Below are 18,579 nucleotides of genomic sequence, written 5' to 3' on the forward strand. Positions count from 1 at the left end.
CATTACTAAGCAAGAAGATAAAAATTCATAATATATTTTATTTTTAAGAGTATTAGTACAAGATTACTAAAAACAGGAACTATGCTGCTAAATAGAGCTTATGATTTTTGGACTAGTCATTTCACTTTACTAATTCATTCAACATATATTTATTGAGCACGTCTTATGTACCTGTCACTATCACAGACAGTAAAAATATATTATCATATAAAAAGAGATGGTCCTTATTCTCATGTATCATGTAAGGAGTACACACTTATATAAGTTTAACAACGTGTTGAGACATAACTTTTCTGTAGTTCTACAATTGATAACCAGTACTCCAAATAAAAGACAAAAAGGCTCTAAGTAGCTGACATGCTGAAGTCTCCAAATTTGGGGCCAGAGTCCTCTCCTTAGGTCTTTTTAAGGAGATAGAATTCAACCTATTATAAATAATCACCATCTCCCACTCCATCTTCTCATCCAGCCAATAGAAGAGTGATAGGTTTAGAGCAGCGGTTCTCAACCTTTCACAGGGGTGGCCTAAGACCATTGGAAAACACATATTTTCGATCGTCTTAGGAAACGAGACACCGCTCCTCTATCTGTCTCCAGGCCCACATGCAGATACGCCCTCATACGAGTGCCCTGCGACCTCTGTGAAAGGGTCGTTCGACCCCCAAAGGGGTCGCAACCCACAGGTTGAGAACTGCTGGTTTAGAGAAAGATGAGACTACAGAAACCTCTGGTCCCAGTGTTTAGTTTGGCACATATATACGAGTTTTCCATTGGAGAAGACTGTGCAGACAGTAAATGGACTTGAGCTGTGTTGCCAACACCCTACATGACAGACCTGCTCATTGGAAGTAAGACAATTCTATGAAAGCAGTATTACTTACGATGATATCTGAAGGAGAGTTAGGAATTAGTCAAAAGTGTGAAAAAAGTGTGGAGAATAAACTACTGTACTTTAAGGTACAGAAATAACAAGGCAGCAGAGGTGGTAAAAAATACAGAGGGACAGATAGTGCCTTCTAAGCCACACAGAGACTGAAACTTTGTCCAAAGAGTGACCTGAAGCCACTGACAGATTTTAAAGAAGAGAATGTTAAAATACAAGTATTGTTTTAAATCATCCAGCCTGTTGCTGGGTGGAGAATGGAGTTCCAGTGAAAAATTGGGGTGATTAATTAGGAAAGAAGTGTTGTAACTCAAGAAAGTTTGGGTGAATTCACTGGAGGATGTGTATACTTCCAGGTAGAATGAATGCAGGAGACCCAGGGCTGAGTTAAACTATTCTGAGTCAATTATAAGCTTCACTGGTGGATTTCATGGATATTGGTATTTTCTCATTAAGAATGGAACACCTATACTTGTTTGAATATCATTAAAATATTGGGTTGTCGGAAAAGTCATGACGTATTTTTTCTGTTTTTCGTTACAAAAATGCATCATGACTTTTCCGACAACACAATAGTATTTCAAATAATAAAGTTACTAAGTATTATATAAATCTGCATTTGTCAATACCAACTATAAGAAGGTGAGCTCTCTCCCATTCTCCAAATAAAATACAGAAAATAACCATTCCTACCTACAGGTGTGCAATAAGGATTAAATGAATGAAAAAAAATATATATATATATATACATGTGTGTGTGTATATATATACATATATATATGTATATATATGTATATGTGTGTGTGTGTGTGTGTGTGTGTATCTTTAACACAAAGGTTGACATACAATCAGTGCCCAATATACATCCTTGGAGTAAATGAAAGAATGGAGAGTAAATTGCATGCCTCTTAAATTTCTTGGGTACCCTCTATAGCAGCAGTTCTCAACCTGTGGGTTGTGACCCCTTTGGGGGTCAAATGACCCTTTCACATGGGTCGCCTAAGACCATCGGAAAACAAAAAGATATTTACATTACGATTCATAACAGTAGCAAAATTACAGTTATAGAGTAGCAACGAAAATAATTTTATGGTTGGAGGTCACCACAACATGAGGAACTGTATTAAGGGGTCGCGGCATTAGGAAGGTTGAGAACCGCTGCTCTATAATCTAGTATACCCCATTTAGAATTCTCACTTGCCCACAGCCTCTGAAATTGGCTATCTTCCCCAGGTGACCAAACTCTGAGCCCTGCAATGGTTATCGCTCTACCACAGGTAGTTTCTGTACCTGAGAATCTTCTAACCAGACCTAGTATCCAGACTGATTGTGTCAAAAGAAATTCTGTTCGCAAAGCTTGTATCAGTCAAGGAATAGTTGCTTTTTGTTGTTGTTGTTGTTGTTTTACTTGTTCTATTCCTATTGGAATAGCACACTTTTTATGTTCATATCAAGGGATTAATATCTAAAGATGGAGGAAAAAATGTTTCTCCATTCCTATCAAGCTACACTAACATCTAAAATGTCTCAGTGTAATTTAGGTAATGGGTACATTTGTAGATTTTCAAGTTTTTTCCTCTATTTCCACCCATTTTCATGACATGAAAATTTTCACAGATGAACATCAAGGCCAAGACAAACTTTTTGAAGGGTTTAGTGTATCTATTTTCAGTGTGATAGGCATTTGAAGCATTTACTTTGTACCATAAATACTGTTAGTACTTTTTTGTACTTGTTTTTGTTCATTTTCTTGGCACAATGAATGTTTGACATAGATAATAAGAATATTTTCATTTTAAAGGTCAGGAAACTAAGGTTTTTCAAGATGAATAATTTGACACCTGGGTGTAGAATGCAGGCCTGACAGGTTCTAAAGCCTAAGTTCTTTTACCTATACTGCTCTGCAGCTCTAAAGGTGGGGTGCACATGTGTGGTTGTAGCATAAACATATTTACTCAGAAGAATAATTATGTATACTGAAATTTTCCCTTTAAAAATGGAATACCAATACACAATTAAATGGAATGGAAATGGTATTTTGAATGAGAAAGTTACCAATTATCCCATAGGTCTGCATTTTGTCAGCACAAGCTTAAACAACATATTTAACCATTCAGTGAGTTCTTACTCTCTGCAAAAATCTAAGGAATTTTAGAAATACAGACATAAATCTCTATGTTCCTGTCCTCAAGTAACTTATGATGCAGTGAAGGAGACAGGCATTCTTACAACTATTTAGAGCAGGCCAAAAACCATGCATGTTTAACCAAGTTATTGAGAACCTACAGAATGATTCATGAGTAATTGATGGACGAAAGGGTTTCTGTAATTCACAGTTTTCAAACTCAGAGGTTAACAAGAGGCAGTCTGCCCACTTAAAGCACTAAGAATGTGTTAGGTGTGGACTGTGAGAAATGGAAAATGGGAAATCCTGCCTAAAGATGGCAGCAGCTCTGCAGGTCCAGGCTGCTGAGATGAAGTCTGATCCAGACTTCCGAACCACCTGATGTTAGAGGGTGCTCAGCCACACACAGATATTCATGCCTGCGCTTCTAATATTTCAATGTTGAGATATAATTCAATTTATTTTTTGAAAATGTAGGAGTGACCGAATAACATTTGAAGGAAATACGGAGCTCAAAAATCGATAAAGCACTTAGGCTTGTAGGCTGACTAATGTCATCCAGCAGAGAGAGATTCTATTTTAGAGCTATAGTTTTAGTTCTTGCGGCATCACATTATGCAGGATTATATTCCCAGACTACTTTTTTTCTGGTTTTAAACGTTGACTACACAACCACGTCAAAAGCTTGTTGTTGAAGTGGCTCACAATTTAAAGCTAAAAGCTTGGAGAACCTCAAGTTCAAAGTGTTGGAAAGTTGCTCCTGTGCTGGAGAAACATGTCTATTCAGTTAATATTCATCAGTGAAAGACATGGTGGAGGTGGCAGAAACTCTGAAAACCTCCCCAGAGTGAAGGATTTATTTCCGCAATTTTGATATGTTATTAATTAGTAGTTTTTGAGAATAAAAATGATACTGACACTTGAGAATGAAATATGCTGCCTCATCATCAAATTGTCTAATTAGTCTATAGCAAAAAACAAGAAGGGCAAGAAAGTAGTTGTGAAATTGAGAAATCAAAAAAACATTTTATTTGCTTATACAACTTGATGAAATATTATAAATTTGAGTGTTTAACAATTTTACTAATATACATTTAAAATATTCACTTCAATAAATTACATACCAACTCAATTGTAAGACAAGTTGGAATTCCAGACTTTAAAACCTGCAGAAAGACTTCAGTTATACAATGTACAAAATACATCATCAATATCTCGTTATGTTGCTAAACAAGACAAAATTTAGCTTTTATAAAATGCAAAAGCAAAAATAATATTTTTATAAGAATTCTCATTTCAAGTACTGTTAGCTATCATCAAATCTAAAAGTTTTAAGATATTTTTATTAAGTTCCTACTTCAGCTTCCTCCTTGTTACGTAAATTGGTTTTCGTGCTGGGGTAATTTGGTTTATTGCTTAATATTACATTACTATAACTAGTTGAAATTTTCTTATGTGAAAGAAATCAAGTTGATGACCTCAAGTTCTATGCAGTGTGGCTTTCAAAATATAGATAATTAAGGAACATTCTATTGTTAAATTTACTTTTAACTCTATATGGTTATAGTGTTATTTAGATTTTTTTTTTTGTAGATTCTAGTATCTTCCTTCTGAAAAGGAAAAACAAGAGCTCAAAAGAGAGTTAGCAGTTCTGAATTATAATTCATCCTGTAAAGATAATTCAGCATGCCAAAACGATGAATAATAAATGGACTGATTGATATTCAGTGTTGCCCCTAACTTTACTCTTGCTGTATTACAACTTGAAACTATGCTTCTCCACCTCTAAGAGTTGCTAGCATAAATTAAACTCACCTCAGATTGCTTTTTCTATAGTTAAATCTTGCTGCATTGTGCAAATGACTTATTTATGAAAATTTTTCTTTATTATTTAAGGAAAAAAAAAAGAAAAAAGAAAACATATCTACCATCAGTTACACTCTATTTCCAGACCTATGAAATCAAATCAGATAAACTGCAAGTTGAAACTTCAGGAAAAATATACTTCATAGTTTGGATAGTAACATTTTAGAAATGCTTGCATCTATTCAGCAGTTGTATTTTATGTCTTTTGGGACAAAGTGGGAAATGTGTTTTCATCCAGAATTTGTGTTTTCACTCTTACCATTGCTCCTATGAAGAGCTAACAATTTCATTCGTGCTGAAACACAATGAACAACTGAAAGCATTTTTCAGTAGTGAAGTATCCCAAACTTCTTATTCCTAGTTGAAGAAAATGGGGGCAGGGGTGTGTTAAGCAGTGAGACGTGAAGGGCGAGCAGTAAGCCTGCCTGTCACCGAGGCTGATAGCTCGGCGAAGGTTGTACATCATCTACCCTTCATTGGCTCATGAAACCCATCTCAGCTGAAATGCAAACGTGCAGGATGACACATATATTTTTCATCTTCAATCCTGATAGTTTTGGGCTTCCTGTGCATCATTAAATTGTTTCATTTTCCTATGTGCACCACAGATGTTCTGCCACCGGTTCCAGGCCAAGGGGATAAAACAGCAACGATGCTCTCAGAGGGAGCCATTTACAGCAGCATTGACTTCACGACCAAAACCAGTTACAACAGTTCCAGCCAAATAACACAGGCCACCCCATATGCCACAACACAGATCTTGCATTCCAATAGCATACACGAATTGGCTGTCGATCTGCCTGATCCGCAATGGAAAAGCTCAATTCAACAAAAGACAGATCTGATGGGATTCGGGTATTCTCTACCTGATCAGAACAAAGGTAACAATGGTAAGTCAGGTTTCTATTTTCATTTTCAGGAGTTATTTGCATATCATTTGTGCATGAGATAGAAATTAGTATTTGTTGTTCAGTTTCATTAGCAGGTTCACTCTCTAAACTAAAAACATATATCGGCATGTATTTGGCACCTTGCACAATTCCTACCACCACCGCCACCACCACCCCACAACCACCGCCACCACCGCCACCGTCACTGCCACCACACACCAACACCAAATCTGTTTCATCCTTTGAGCTCCTTTTCAATAGAGTGATCAGTAATCCATCTTGACTTCCATTAGGCAGGATAGACAAAACATGCGTCCACTGTCCTCCAACATCTGCTTCTGAGTTGCTAACTGCATGTTCTGCATGGGCTTGTGCTGTGAACTAATCACATGATGCCACTATGACCTCTGCCCTTTAACCTTTAGCCTTACTTTACATCCCTGACTACCGATTGGCTGAGGGATTGTCTAGTAGAATGCCACACAACCAGTCACAGGATTTCAGCACCACCAGCTCTCACAACAGCTCAGAAAGGAGTGGCAGTCTCTCAGGTTGGTCTCATCACCGTAAGGACAAATATTTGTTTGTCACCAGCATATGACCTGTATTCCTAACAACGATGAAGAAATTCTGAATCACAACTCACTGTCAGGCATTTATCCTACAAATGACAATAGCAGTTTATCCTAATGAAAGCATGCTTGGGTGGGGGGATAAAAATCACTGTCACCCTTTATTTACTAAGTGTATAAGACTATAATTACTGAAAAATAGTACCATTTTACTAAACACTATTCATTAGGGAGCAGATTAATTTGCTCTGCCTTGAGCCCTACTTAAAAGTCAAGAGAACTTTCCAATAAAAAGATCATACAGGAAAGTCAACTCCATGGTGTGTACACTAAAAGATGAATTCAACTGGAGTACAAATGATCTTGGAGATTTTTTCATAATATTAGGATTCTAGTGATGTGCCTTCCTATTTTTAGATAATCTGTCCAGAATATCATGTAATAGGATTTATCATCTATTGAATGACAGCATTTAGAGTAAAATGCTGACACATACTAAACAAGAATGTTAATATGGGACATTATTCTTCATATTCAATTGTCCCCCAAAATATGGTTTTCATATTGGTAATTTTTATGATGTAAATTTTAATATATATTTGAGATATATCAGCCAAACTTACTATCTATAATGTAGATATTGTATAGTACATGTGGGGAAAAACACATTTTACTGGACAGAAATGTATACCTATCATAATGAATATCAGTGATATCCTCCAGGCCCAAGGATTTTTCTTATTTTGGAGGAGGTCACAGTAGACACACGCTAACTTCCAATCATAACATATACATTGTATGACCGATGATTTTATCTGCTCATTTCTAATTGATTTCATGATGTTATTTGCTTAATTTTTCATATAAATTATATGCTGTTTGTTTTTATAAAGCTAATTTTTTCTTTAACTGTGGCTACTTAGGAAAGATTATTGTGTATTATATGCTACAGATTTACCAAGCATCAAGGCTATAAAGAGTTAATTCTTTTCCATCATTAGGGTAACATTTACTAAATGACTTTTCCTCAGGAGATAGTACCCTTTCAATCTGAAAATGTTAATGTTCTTTTATTCCCTCCAAAATGGGCAATTGGCCCTTCTTACCTATTGGTAGAATTAGATACATTATGGAATCCAGAAAATTTTAAACATCTGTTATGAATTTAAACTGACTTAATAATATAGAGGACTTTTTTTGAATAGGCTTATATGTCATTTATACTGTCATTTATTTATAATGAGTCTCACAACTGAGTTGAATAATTAAAAAGTAATTTATACTAGGTTTATTTCATTTGAGATATGTAAAGTCTCAAGCAATATATGTAATATATATATATATATATGTACACACACACACACACACACTATAAGCCATGGAATACATAAAACCTTCTGTAAATCTTTCATTAAGTATTCTGTATATGTTGATTGCCACCAAGTTTTAAAAGTTATCTTTTGAGTAATTGTAAGCAGAACACGATTCACAATAGAGCTTACATTTTTTTTGAATTCATTAATCTCCTGAGTGACATTTATATATATCTATGAATTATATTAACTACTTCATCTACATTTGAATACAAAATTACTTAAATTGGTGATAGAAAGCATTCTTTAGGAGGAGAAAGTGAATTGATTATTCCCTTTTTAGCTCAGTTCAATTGGATTTAATATTACAGAGTTTGCTTTATCCTTATAATCATGAGTATGTTTCCTAAGACTCAAATTTCGGATCAAACTGCCCTGTGGATATCTAATCCTATCATGTTATGAGCTTTTCTTAATTTGTGCACAGTGATGAAACCAATTTAAATTAATTACAGTAATAAAAAAATTGGAGATTTCAAAATTATTTGCGTGAATTTCTCATCCTCTTTGATGCACTTTTATAATATATTCAATACATAAGTTGCGAGCACTTCTGTTAACAATCTAACCATTTAAAATATAAAAGAAAACTCCAATCTTTCAAAATAGCATCTGCAATCATAATTATATATACCGGAGGTGCCAAAAAATGTATACAAGTGGACACTTTGGTCAACATTGCTCAAGTAGTAGTTCGCCATAATCAGGTGTCTGGACGCTGATGCTAACCACTATGAGCACCTCTTGTAATTGCAGAAATCAAATGTGACTTGTATTCATCTTTTGTTATTGGTGCATGTTGAATATTACAATATTAATAGTTTATTTCTTTCTTAAATTGTGCATTCATTTTTCAGCACCCCCGTGTGTATGTGTATGTGTGTGTGTGTGTGTGTGACTAAATCTTATTATGCAGCAGTATCAATAACTAAATCATATTATGCAGCAGAACTTTAGAAAATAGACTATAAGTTTAATTTGAAAATGAGCTTTTTTTCATAGTTTACATAGAAGCCATTTGTTCAACGTAAATAAATATAAATCCAAATATTTACATTTTCTATTGAAGGGAGACGGGTCAAATATATTTTGTTAGTCATCAAAATATGTTCGCGTAAAATGTACTGCACAAAGTTCTCACCTTAAAATGCTTTAGGATCTTTGGTTGCAAGTAACAGAAAAAAGCTGTGGCTTATGTCACTCAAGGTTTACATCTCAGAAAGAAAATTTAATTTCCTTAGCTTCTGTCATATGCCTACCACCATGCTAATAGCCCATCTCTTAGCTCATTGCTATAAGAATACAAAATACGTTGATTGATAGTCCTGCAAAGACTGTCCATAATTAGAGCAGAAATTTTCCCCAAAGAGATGTTATGGATGTTGGATAGAAAGCCCTCACAAATTCCCTTTATGAATCAGCCCTGTTTCCATAATACATTTTTTAAGTATGTTTTTTGGAGATTTGATAATGGCTTTCTTGACCTTGGGTAAGGACTTAAACAGCATTGGGTTCAGAGCTCTAGAAATAGTAATTTCCACAAAAGCTGCTATATTTTTTATTGTTTTCCCCCCCTCTTGTTCTGAATATGGTCTACATAACACTCAGGAAGCATCTCTGTTTTCGCATCTATAAATTGGAGATGTAAGAATTTCCCTATTTGTGTCACTCAGTTCTGGTGGTGATCATATAACATTTCCAAAAGTGCTGTGGAAAGTGTCAAAAGCATTGTATGCATATAAGTATATAAGAAATGAAGGAGGCACAGCTAGATGAAAGGCTGTGAAGGACACATGACCCAACCCATTCCTCTTTTAACTATTGAAATATAGTTCTGATACTACAGGAAAAAAAAATACAATCCTTTTTTGTAATTTTGGTGGATTATCAGGAAAGAAAGGATTAAGGCTCATCTACCTTAAACACAAAAATTAGAGACACATTCAAACAAGTCTAGTATTCTTATTTTGAAAATCAGGCTGTTTCTGGGGTACTCCTTGGGGTGGAGGAGTTGGGCATGACAAGGTTTTTAGAAATAGGCAGAACCCAGTTTACTCTGAGATAGAGGCAAAGGGAAGAAGTAGTAATGACTGGCCCTTTATGGAACGTTCTCTATATTCTGAGCCTTTTACATTCATTAGCTCCTGTAATCCTCAAAATAACCTAAGTAAGTAGTAACTTTATATCTGTTTTACATATGTGGAAATTGAGGTGATATCTATTGAGTAATTTCTCAAGTAATTGAGAAAGTAGTCTTCAAACCCAGAGATCAAGGTCTTATCCTTGAAGCAGAAGATACCTGTTCTTACTCTAACTACCTCTCATTCTGCCAAAGATAGAAGTGAAAGGTGAAAGCACTTTGTTTGCACAGATACTTCTTAAAATGTGTGTATAAGTGAACACTACTTAGAAAACAACAGACATAATTCCATAATTGACAATAGTGTGTGTGTCCAGTTTATCAGCTCCGTCACTTTCTGGCATTCAAATACGTTATTATTAAGTTACATAATTTTCTGAATTGTCTGATGCAGATTACTAATTGGCAAAAGAAAGAAGCTGAGGTAGATTTCTAGTGATATCTCTATTTGTTAGATAACTCTACTATGAATATTTAATGCCTGCAACTTTCAGTTCCAGAAAGATGAGATCCAAGGGGCCAATACCATTTTGGGGGGAAATATAGCTATAGACCATAGTGGGAGTGACGGAAATTACGTAGGTTCCCCTGAATCATCCTTTGTCATTCTGCTCGAGAAGTATTCATTTCTGCATCCACTTGGGTCCATTTAGGAAGGAAACTTACTCATGTAATTTTGGAAGAGTGAAAAGTATGGCAGTCTACAAATGATACATTTTATTTTTAGATTTCATTAAGCTCCAGTAATTCCAGATATGGCCTGTATGCTGCCCAGTTACTTACTGCTCATGTTTTGTGCATGAATTAATTTGTATTACAATAGTACTGACACCGATTACTGTATTTCCATTCATTTTCCTTCCTGTTTGGAATTTTAGTAAATGTTATGCTTAAAACATCTGGGGAATACTCTCACTATATGCAAAAATAATTGCCATTCATTAGTTTAAAATTCTATAATACATATCAGTGTGAAAGATTTACAAGTATCCTCCAGTATAGTTGATTGATTTTTATCAGTTACTTTTGAGAGAAAACTGTTACTCCCCTGGATTAATTAAATTGAGTAAATTCTAATGGAAAAAATTTGGCCTGTATCCTTAGACACTGCATTTTCCACTGAGAGAGATTATGCAAAAGAGCATTATAAACACACTGAAATCTGACATTTGAAAGAATTTGTTATGGCCCATTATTTCATCTAACAATGAAAACGTGGAGGCAGCAGACTTGAATAAATCAATAGATGTGCTTTTCCTACTGCAGCCATGTTTTTGGTTTATTCAGCTCTGTAGTTAATGCACTGGGAAAGAAACAATATCATTTTGAATGTTTTATAAAAATGCTTTTCTGATTATATGATTTCATTGTTTATAGCTTTTAACAACTATAACATACTGATGCTGGTGTTTTGAAAACATAACTACATCATTTCATCTGATGTGCTTTGTTTCTTCTGATATTTGGTATGTCTGAATGAATACATTACTAATTTCAGGTGGGAAAGGTGGAAAAAAGAAGAAAAATAAAAATTCCTCTAAACCGCAGAAAAACAATGGATCGACTTGGGCCAATGTTCCGCTACCTCCTCCCCCAGTCCAGCCCCTTCCTGGTACAGAGCTGGAACACTATGCAGTGGAACAGCAAGAAAACGGGTAAAAATATTTTATATACCAACAAAATGCCCAGGGCTGTACTCCCCTCTCTATTGTGCACTTGTGTCTTTATCCTGTGCTGTCTTACTGTTTTCCCCGCCCCCTTCCCAGCCTTTTCTTTGCTTCTCCCCCCTTTTTTGTTTGCACCATCTATGTATTTCGAGCTGATAAATACAACAAAGCACATACTGAGGACCTAGAATCCTTGGCTGTCAAGTGCCTTAGATTGTCTGCAATCACGATAATGCTGCCTCCATTTATAATATTGCTTGTTAGTTTGAAAGCCAGTCCCCACAGCTCTGTGAACTAAAGAGCCACTCCTGAGAAGGGCTGAAAAGGGAATTAAAATAACCTTCTTCATCATCCCTCACAGTTCTCTAATGACTTGATGTCTGGCCATAGCAGGGCGCCCACTGTCAAACTCCATCACAATGGGATAATTGTAGGGACCTGGCCAGTGGGTAGAACTTTAATCGTCAGCTTTGATGGGAATCGAGGAGTCTGAACAATAAAAGGGGTTCAAACCAATGAACACTCTGTAACAAAACCTTTTTAAGTTAGAAAATGTCCTTGGAGGGCCTTTACATACGACGAGTTCCCTTAGTCTTTCCCAAACATCTCTCAAGAGTTAGTTTGTTTTACTCTGTTAGTTGTACTGTTAATTGATGTTAAAGCATAAAGACACCGATACATTTTATTCTCTAATCCAAAAACAAATAGCAAGTCAGAAGAAACATACTCAATCTCTTTTTCTATTTAAATAATGCCAACCGCTTCCTCAGTTTCCAAGGTTATTATTGCTTTTAAATGATAATAAAAAATACAGAATAAAGGCAATTTTTCTCCAGGTTTTTATTTATTTAGAAGTATTTAAATATTAAAATACTAAAATTAAACATTTAATTCAACATTAAAATTCAGTTTATTTGAATAATGGTTTATTTTCTGTCTTGTTTCCCATAAAGATTACATGTACATGCTTCTGCATTTTTCCTCCATATCCTTTTATTTTTATGTAACTGCTATCTTTGCAGTCTCCCAATTAATTTTCCTAACTATAACTTTCTATGCCACATTTGCATATTTCAAAGAACATCATTTGACTTTTCTCCTAGTTATGTAATACATGTATATATGTACTAGATATGCATTATACATGCAGATAGATACATAGCTATGCATATATCCATGTATTTTTTTTCTCTATATCTTTCTTTACCTCCAAAGGGCTTCATTTCCTTCTATGGGGTTATAGCTCCCATATATATGCATATCATTATTATTTACTTTATAACAATAATTTCATATTTGAAATAAATTAAAAAGCACACCTCTTTTTTCTGACTTAAACAAAAACCAAAACTCTTATGTAATACATATGGGTAATATAAATGTGTCAATGTTGCATGGATCCTGGACAAAGAGACACCAAGGATATGTATTTCACAAGAAGAGATTATCACAGGGCTTAGACATCTTCCATAGTCAGAAGTTGGGGAAATGAGAACTTGTAAACTGGGACGAGAAAGTAGTGCTGTTAAACATTCAACTCAGATCACATGAAAATTAGAAGTAATTTGGAATCTTTCTTTTTTATTTTTCCACTAAGTCTACTTTAAAAAATGTACAGACTATAATAATATCTATTACCCATTAAAATAAAACTAATTTATTTCAAATAAATGCTAAACTTCTCATTGGATTTTGTTGTCATCATAGAATAGGAAATATTCATGTGATGAATGAAATGATTCATGTTGGTGCAGATTTTTATTTTTGAAACATAGTATTTTCAGAATTTCAGAATATTATGATATAAAATATAAAATTATTTGTACCTGTTTTGGAATAGCAAATTATTTTAACATTCAACCAGAGTGTATTAAAAATTTTTTTTCATAAAAGATTTCTAAAAATCTATTTGATATTTTGATAGGTAGAGAAATATATTTTTTTACTACATATATTCAAAGTCTTTGTGGCATACATGTAGTTTAGTTCTAATTTATCTTTGAGATATTTGCCTATTATTTCCTGAAAAAAAAAGAAAATTATCACTATTAACAAAAATTGTAGTTAAGTCTTAACCTGTCAGTAAACTTACAGCAAAATGCAATTTCCTTATTCTTTGGACTCAGTTTTTTTAAAGGCGAACACTTGAAAGTTCTTATTTCAATTGTTTGTAATGAAAACGCATATTTTGAGTCAATATGACAAGAATAAATTAAAATGAGTAGACTTGGGATGGTTTTGTCCATTTCTTGTTAAGTCTTCAGATTTCTGTGTTTTTTTCTAATGGGAAAACCTTATAATACTGACAGGTTTTTGAACACTTTCTAGATTATTTATCCTCTGCTGTTTATGATGTTAACATTGAATGTTTTGCTGAAGAGTTCTATAGAATTGTATATCTGCCTTAATTTGAAATTTATGCAGGTTTATGCGTTTTCTTGAAACGCAAACAACAAAAACTTCAGAAGTCACATTTTTGTTTTTAATAAGTTTTATTTCTAACAAAGCTTCTTCAGTTGTACTTCTTATGGTCCTATGTCATTTTTGTTGTTTTTAACATATCATAATAGAGAACTTATTCAGCACACTTTTTTTTTTTCAAGTGATAAGAAGTGCTAAGTCCAGTGCTGGGAAGGAGAGCAACAAAGATGAAAGAAAGAAATACACAATTAATAAGAAAGATGTGATCCCTGATCTAGAGAGCTCACAGGAGTGGGAGGTAGAGACCAGAAACCACACACACACACACACACACACACACACACACTATTTGCATGACAAATCCTAGATGAGCAATGTGTATGCCAAAATAATTTGCATGTAGAAAGCATAATCATGTGTGCCAGGTAAGGCTAGAACAATCTACAGAGGATGAGTTTTGAGGTTAATCTTGAGTCATTGATTTACCAATAACAGTACCCAAAATAGGGTGGCTGTTGTGTGCCAAGATCTAAGTCAGAAGCAAAAAAGGACAAATAACAAGAAATAGCCCCTAACCTAAAGTAGCCTATGTACCAAAAGAGATTGTTAACAAACAAAGAAACAAAAATGCTACTAGAGTTAGCATTTATTGCACATTTACTGTTCAGATGAAAAGAAAATTTTCTGGCCAAAGACAAAAATAGAAATAAAGAGGAGAATAAAAAAAAGAGAAAAGAAAAGGAATTGCCCCATTAGTCTTCCTTTAGTACTTTCCACTGTTCCCCCAAAACCCCGGGCCCTATTCTAATTGAGGTTACTTGTCTTTTCTTTATTTCTCATTATTCTTTAAGCTATTCTTCTATTGTAGTACTTATCATATTGCATTCTAATTGCTTGTCTCTATCTGTCCATAGTTGGTAGCTGTTATATGAGGTTTTTTGAGTTGGTAACATGCATAGGGCAGCAGATAACCTGAGAAGGTGTCTCATGAGGTCAGTTGTGAGGCTTTGTATGTCATATAGGGATTCTGATCTTTGGCTGTACATGATGGATTGACAACAGGAGGCTGGGGCGTAATGTGTGGTATAGTGCAGCAAAATTGCCAATATCATGAAAATGATAAGGGAATCAAATAAGGCAATGGCAGTGGGATGGTAGGAAAGGGTTAGTTGGGAGATTCACCTAGACAAGAATAACCATAATCTTGAAAAGATTGTCTCTTCTTTTTTATTACAGTATGTAATACTGTTTCCAAGAGTTTACATATCTTCAGTTTTATTTCCAAGTCTTTCTTGGTCCATTCCTCCCCACCACACACACACACACACACACACACACACACACACACACACTACTAAATATCAAAAGTTATCAAATCATTGTCCAAATACAGAAAGCATATAATTGTTAATTCAATACTATAGCAACAATAGTAAATGGTCTCCTCATCAGTATGCCTCTCTGGGCTGGGCAAAAATATGTCAAAATGTATTTGTTATTCTCTATAATTACAGTGTGTTTTTTATATAATCATATGATGCTAAGACACATTTAGTAGTAGTTCAAAAGAGAACTGATCCTCTGCTTTGTTATTGCAATTAGATATTGGCAAGCTTATGTGGGTGTTGAACTTTATTGTATTTTTATTAGTAATTTGGTATTTGTATCTGGCCTTTAGCAAGTTAGTTCACATACAACATTGATTTGTTGTCATCTTTCTCATTATTCACCAGGCAAGACAGACAATATGATGTCTCATACTTCACTGACAATAAAAGCTGTACTAGGAAAGGTTGCCCAAAAGACCTTTTGTTTGGCATTAGAAGCAGTCTTTTTGATGTTACTGTTGAAATTCCTTCACTCAAATAAGATACATATCTGTAACTGTGAAGGACACTCTAAAAACAGAGCTACACTTTTCATAACATTTACAGAGACATCTGTTACTTTCTTGTCCTTCTTCAGAAACTTAAGTATGTGTTGTTCTGGAATGGATTAAGACATGAATACCTCAGACACAACTCCCATCATACGATATGCACCATGTTCCAAATCTCTTTCATCTATTTTTTTGTGTCCTTCTCCTAGTCTTTTCCTCATTCCCTCTCTCTTGATTTTCCACTTCTTGCACAAACCACTGACATGAATACATGAATTCATGGACTTTTCTCAGCATTGCTTATGCTCCGCAGGGGTATAGATTTTGCTCACTGCTGTTCTAGATTGTCTTTGCTAAAAACACTTGGAACAATGGATGAAAAACACCCATTTTAGTTCAATGGAATGGCTATTGAAATATTTTGTGGTCATTTAATACATTATGCACTGTATTTGTACAATGATAAAAATAATATTTATAGAATTAGATTCTCCTTTGTCTAAAAAGTGAGCACAACTAATTACAGTTTTTTCTATGTCACCTTAACACATGATGCTTGTAACATTATTTCTTCCTTCCTTTATGTCATCTATGTATTTTCATTCCATATGTATGTTCACTTTAGATTATTAGAAGTAAGAATAGTTGGCTACGTAAGAAGTAAGGAAATTTTAGGAGATAATTGACTACTTCCATTTATACAAACATTTTTTTTCTTTATTCAGATATTCAGTATCCTGGGCAATAAGCCAATATAAGCAAAGAAAGTGCATGTACTAATTTATGGAATGAAAAAAATGTGCTGTTTTATAATAAGCTTTATGGAATACATTTAATAACAACTATTGATGAAGTATAACAGCATGCACATTCCATACTGAAAATGGACAGTTTTTTTTTTAATTAGGCTTCTTATACATATTTTGTTTGACCTAATAATATATTATTTAAAGTCAAATAACTAAGTTAAGAAATCTAAGCATTTTTAAATAATGAAGCAATTTGTGTGTTTACATTTCAAATCAATAAATATGATTATCACATACTATTTTTAAGCCAAACAAAATAGTTTTAATGTAGGTTAAATCCACTTGAGAAGATATTTACATGTGAAAGGTTATATATTAAAGTAAGTTAAACAGCAGTTAAAGAAAAACATTGGAAATGGCATAAAACAATATGTAATCAATTTTCAGGTAGATGTACAAGAACATTCTCAGTGCAAGTTTACAAGAGTATATATTAGTTCTAGTTGGCTTCATGAGGGAAACCTTTATAAAAGATATAGGATGTAGCCTGTAGTTTGAAGGATTTTTAATATTAAGATCAGTGAAATTGGAGTAGTGTTGTTTATTTGAAATAAGTTGAATTTTTCAAAGTAATGCACCAGAATGGTAAAGTACAAAAAAAGAAGGAAAAAAATAACTAATTTCAAGCAGGAGATGCTTGCTGAGAAATTGAAAAAAAAATCTGAAATGATGGGTTGAGGCTTAGACATTTAATGGACAGAATAGAGTGAAGAACAATGAATGTTTTATTTGAACAATTGTAATGTTTTCGTAGGCCAATTGTAAGTGGTGTTCAGCATTGATTAGAGGATGGGAACAACTAAAAGCAAGAAATCCAAAGGGGGCAGTGGGTTACAAATTTTTTGTGCGACAGAATCTTTTCTTCAAACAAAATCTGTCATCGCCAACATGTACAACAGGAAAAATGATGTTGTTGTAGAGCCACATGTTTTTTCAGTCCTGTTGGTACTTATGTAGTCAATTAATGGGAATATAAGTTTGACCGATGTTAATTTATAGTATAGAAAAAAACTGTTTGTAACATATTAAAGTGTGCTTGTTTATGCTAAAATACAGAAGACATTTCTATAGAGATATTTCCGTCAGACTACACAGGGCTTCTGACACAAGGTCTTCAGTGTACAGCTCATTGAGGTCAATTATTCAGTTAGCTTCCACAGGAGAGGAAAATTAAACAGCCAAAGATGATATCATTCCCTGTACAGAATCTCTCAGCGACTATCTGTCACCCACAGGCAAAACTCCAAACCCTTTCTCAGGGCTGACGAGGCGTGTGTGATCTGGCACATCCTCCCTTCTCCTGACCTATCGATGGCCAACCTTCCTTACTGGCTGGCTTTTACCAGTCAGGGAACAATCAGAGCTCTTCAAATACTTTGTTTTTTCTCTTTCTCTGGGTCACCACGCGCGTTACTTAGGATATCGCCCTTTCCGGTGGTCAGCATAGCCCTGCCCAACCGTAAAATTCGTTTCAGCCTTCCTGCTCTCTTTGGTTCTGGTATGCAATATTGGAGATTATTTGCCTAATATCTATCTGACCTACCAGATTACATGCTCTGTAAATAAATCCTGTTACCTGACATATAATTGTTAAATAAAAGGATGATAAATTCAGGGTTTTTAAAATAAGCTTTATTTTTTTAGATCAGTTTTAGGTTAAGAACAAAACTGAGCAAAAAGCATAGAGGTTTACCATATACTCCCTGCCGCCACTCATGCACAGCCTCTGCTGCTATTAACACCTTCCACCAAAGTGGTATGTTTGTTAAATTCATGAACCGAACTGAACACATCATTTTCACCCCAAATCCATGGTTTACATTAGGATTCACTCTTGGTGTTTTACATTCTGTGGGTTTGGACAAATGTATGTAATGTATCCATCATTATATCATGCAGAGTAGTTTCACTGCCCTAAACACCCTCTGTGCTCACCCGTCCATCCCTCCCTTCT

General features: G+C 34.5%; 1 protein-coding gene across 15 annotated transcripts in view; it reads left to right on the plus strand.

Moving 5' to 3' along the window:
* Positions 1–18,579, plus strand: part of ROBO2 (roundabout guidance receptor 2) — a 1,367,338-nt gene that overhangs the window by 1,317,272 nt on the left and 31,487 nt on the right. For 8 of the 15 annotated variants that reach the window (XM_019659929.1, XM_019659930.1, XM_019659932.1 and 5 more), the window contains 3 exons: positions 5,483–5,764; positions 6,190–6,315; positions 11,348–11,504. In XM_019659929.1, coding sequence (XP_019515474.1) covers positions 5,483–5,764; positions 6,190–6,315; positions 11,348–11,504 — 565 coding nt within the window. The remainder of the gene's footprint in view (positions 1–5,482; positions 5,765–6,189; positions 6,316–11,347; positions 11,505–18,579) is intronic. The other 7 variants (XM_019659933.1, XM_019659941.1, XM_019659940.1 and 4 more) reach the window with 1 other exon arrangement.

Source organism: Hipposideros armiger, unplaced genomic scaffold, assembly GCF_001890085.2.
Source record: "Hipposideros armiger isolate ML-2016 unplaced genomic scaffold, ASM189008v1 scaffold_308, whole genome shotgun sequence".
Taxonomy (NCBI): domain Eukaryota; kingdom Metazoa; phylum Chordata; class Mammalia; order Chiroptera; family Hipposideridae; genus Hipposideros; species Hipposideros armiger.